This window comes from Amphimedon queenslandica, unplaced genomic scaffold (genome assembly GCF_000090795.2).
Source record: "Amphimedon queenslandica unplaced genomic scaffold, v1.1 AMPQUscaffold_9839, whole genome shotgun sequence".
Taxonomy (NCBI): Eukaryota; Metazoa; Porifera; class Demospongiae; order Haplosclerida; family Niphatidae; genus Amphimedon; species Amphimedon queenslandica.
In genome coordinates, this window is record NW_003549889.1 from 1 (window position 1) to 2408 (window position 2408).

The 2408-nt window shown below is 30.8% G+C and overlaps 1 protein-coding gene across 1 annotated transcript in view; it reads right to left on the reverse strand.

Annotated features, from left to right (window-relative positions):
• Positions 1-1694: 1694 nt before the first annotated feature.
• The window catches only part of LOC109590569 (dual specificity protein kinase shkA-like), a 2707-nt gene continuing 1993 nt past the window's right edge, over positions 1695-2408 (reverse strand). The window contains exons 7-9 of the mRNA XM_020006470.1: positions 2365-2403; positions 2177-2319; positions 1695-2125 (exon numbers count right to left, since the gene is read on the reverse strand). Of these exons, the coding sequence (XP_019862029.1) occupies positions 2053-2125; positions 2177-2319; positions 2365-2403 (255 nt within the window). The 3' untranslated portion in view covers positions 1695-2052. The remainder of the gene's footprint in view (positions 2126-2176; positions 2320-2364; positions 2404-2408) is intronic.

The following is a 2408-nucleotide window of genomic DNA, read 5'->3' on the forward strand; positions in this document are numbered from 1 at the left end:
AACAAACCGTACAGTTCAGTAATCAATGTCATCAGATTCAAATTATCATTTTCAATTTTAAGATCAACAATTCGGTGTGTAAGGGGTACAAGGAGATCAATATATAGGCCCAGTGACTGTGACATTGATGTAGCAATCTCTGATGCTCGACTTCAATGTCACTAACATATTAATAAAGATTATTATTATTTTTTTTATTACTAATTTCACTTATAAACTCATTACTACTGATTTCTGATCCTATTTCAAATTCATTTTATTATTATTATTAAAAAAAAAATGTAGTCTATTGTAGTGCTTATCAGCTTATGAAGCATGCTCACGTAGCATGCTTAGTGGTAAAAACTGTGATAGAACAAGTTATTGTGTTAAACTGCTTTCACTAAATTTATTAAAATAATGATGTTGTTCACACAAAATGGCAGAACAACACAAAATTTGGTCAATCAAGCAAATTGGTTGGAAAATATCTGATGTCTGACTGTTATTTCAGATTCTGTGCTAATCAAACATATATCTTATTAGTAATAAGATATAATCATACACTGTACATGTAGGGTCCTGCATTTCAGTCATTATAAGTGACCTTAAGAACAAAGTAATAATTGATTTGTAATGATCTAATGCCATGGTGTAAGCATTCAAAAATTTCGTTCGTTTTAGTTAATGGCATTCTAAAATTTTACATTCATCCCACCTCTACTCTATAAAAGAGGTTTGGAGTTAAAATTTTAATCAGTGCATGCTGCTACAAAGCTGTATCAAAAATTTTGGCAAACATACCTCAATTCACCAAATTTGCTTAAATTTACTCCACCAGATTCTCTAGCTATTATGGTACATGTACCATGTATGCACAATCATTGCTTGCTTAATTCAGTTACTTGTTAACATGTACATGTACCTCTACATCAGAATTGTACCGACACATGTATTTGAACCACTTGGGCTTTGTCATTAGGTTCCAATTAATAGTTGTAGCTCTTACAAATTAGTGTGTAACATCTTCATGTATTTTTACTATTATTTTATTACAGTGTACATTATTGAATAGCATTTACTACAATGTTGAGAGAACACTAGGTCACTGATGGTGTCAAGCAACTGAAAAAAGTAATAATTAAAGATAAATATACCTAAAAGCTCAAGACTTTTGATGTAGATTTGAATATAGTGAGCAAAACTTTTGTGTTGGAATACAATCATTAAATCTATGGCAAAATACTTGTTTGCCATTAAGGGTTAAAAATCCATGAAAGTTGTCTTGAAAAATTAACTTTATTGATCTGGAAAAGTTTTGCCTCTCAAAATAAAACAAGGATTTTCTTTAATATGTCACTTTTCCCCCACTCTCTTTTGCTCCTCTCTCTCCTCCTTTTCTTCTCTTTTAGGCTGAGAAGCATCAGAAGAAATTAATTAAGTTAATCATGCTTCCGATAGTTATAATAGTTGTGGCTGTTGAGGAAATGAAAAGGAATGATTAATTTAATTCACACTTTTATTATTGTGCTTAACTATTACTTATTGTGTTTGAATTAATGAATTGTATCTCAAAACAGTTTCTAAAAATTAATATTTTAAACCAGTTTAGTATTTATATTTTATATTACACCTTTTTATTAGGTTATTTTGTATTAGATGTAGATTTAGCAATTCCAAGATTTGTGTATGTTGATGTAACAGATCTAGACTAGTCTCACACAACAAATCTCTTTCAAAAGATTACACACTTTAGACTACTACTAAAAAATCATGGCTTAATAAAAACAATATAAATCTATATATAAAGGTCAACTAAATAAAGTGAGGCTAGCCTTCAATAATTGCAAGGCCCCTCGTAGGACTATGATAATAATAACGCATTACAATTAAGAAAAGTAAGGCCTATAGGAGTTACACAAATTATGTAAGTTCATGTCACACTACAACCGTCAAAAAATTACTAGCTAAGTTCATTAAAGAATTATTTTTGTTGATTGTTCCTCACAAAAGTTTATAATTGTAGACTGAGATACTGAGATATTGAGCCAGTGGATCAATGAGTGCATTAATTCATGTATTCAATTCACTGAACAATGGTCTATCATTAGGACACTCGAGCCAACATGACAGCATCAGTTCATAACTACATCAGCAATTAAAAGGGTAGCTATTAAATGTAAAATTTTCTACTTACATTTTATCTGAGCAAGCATCATTATGAGGACAGTTCAATCGTCCTCCAGTATCCAGTAACTCAATCACTCCTGCTGGATCCAATCCTGGAAATGGTGTCTTGCCTCCATTAAAAACTTCCCAACAGAGTACACCATATGACCACTGCAAAAATGTGAAACATTTTTTGAAAAATTCTATATAACTCACAATATCTGATTTCTCTGAAAAAATCCCATCATGAATACTCTCAA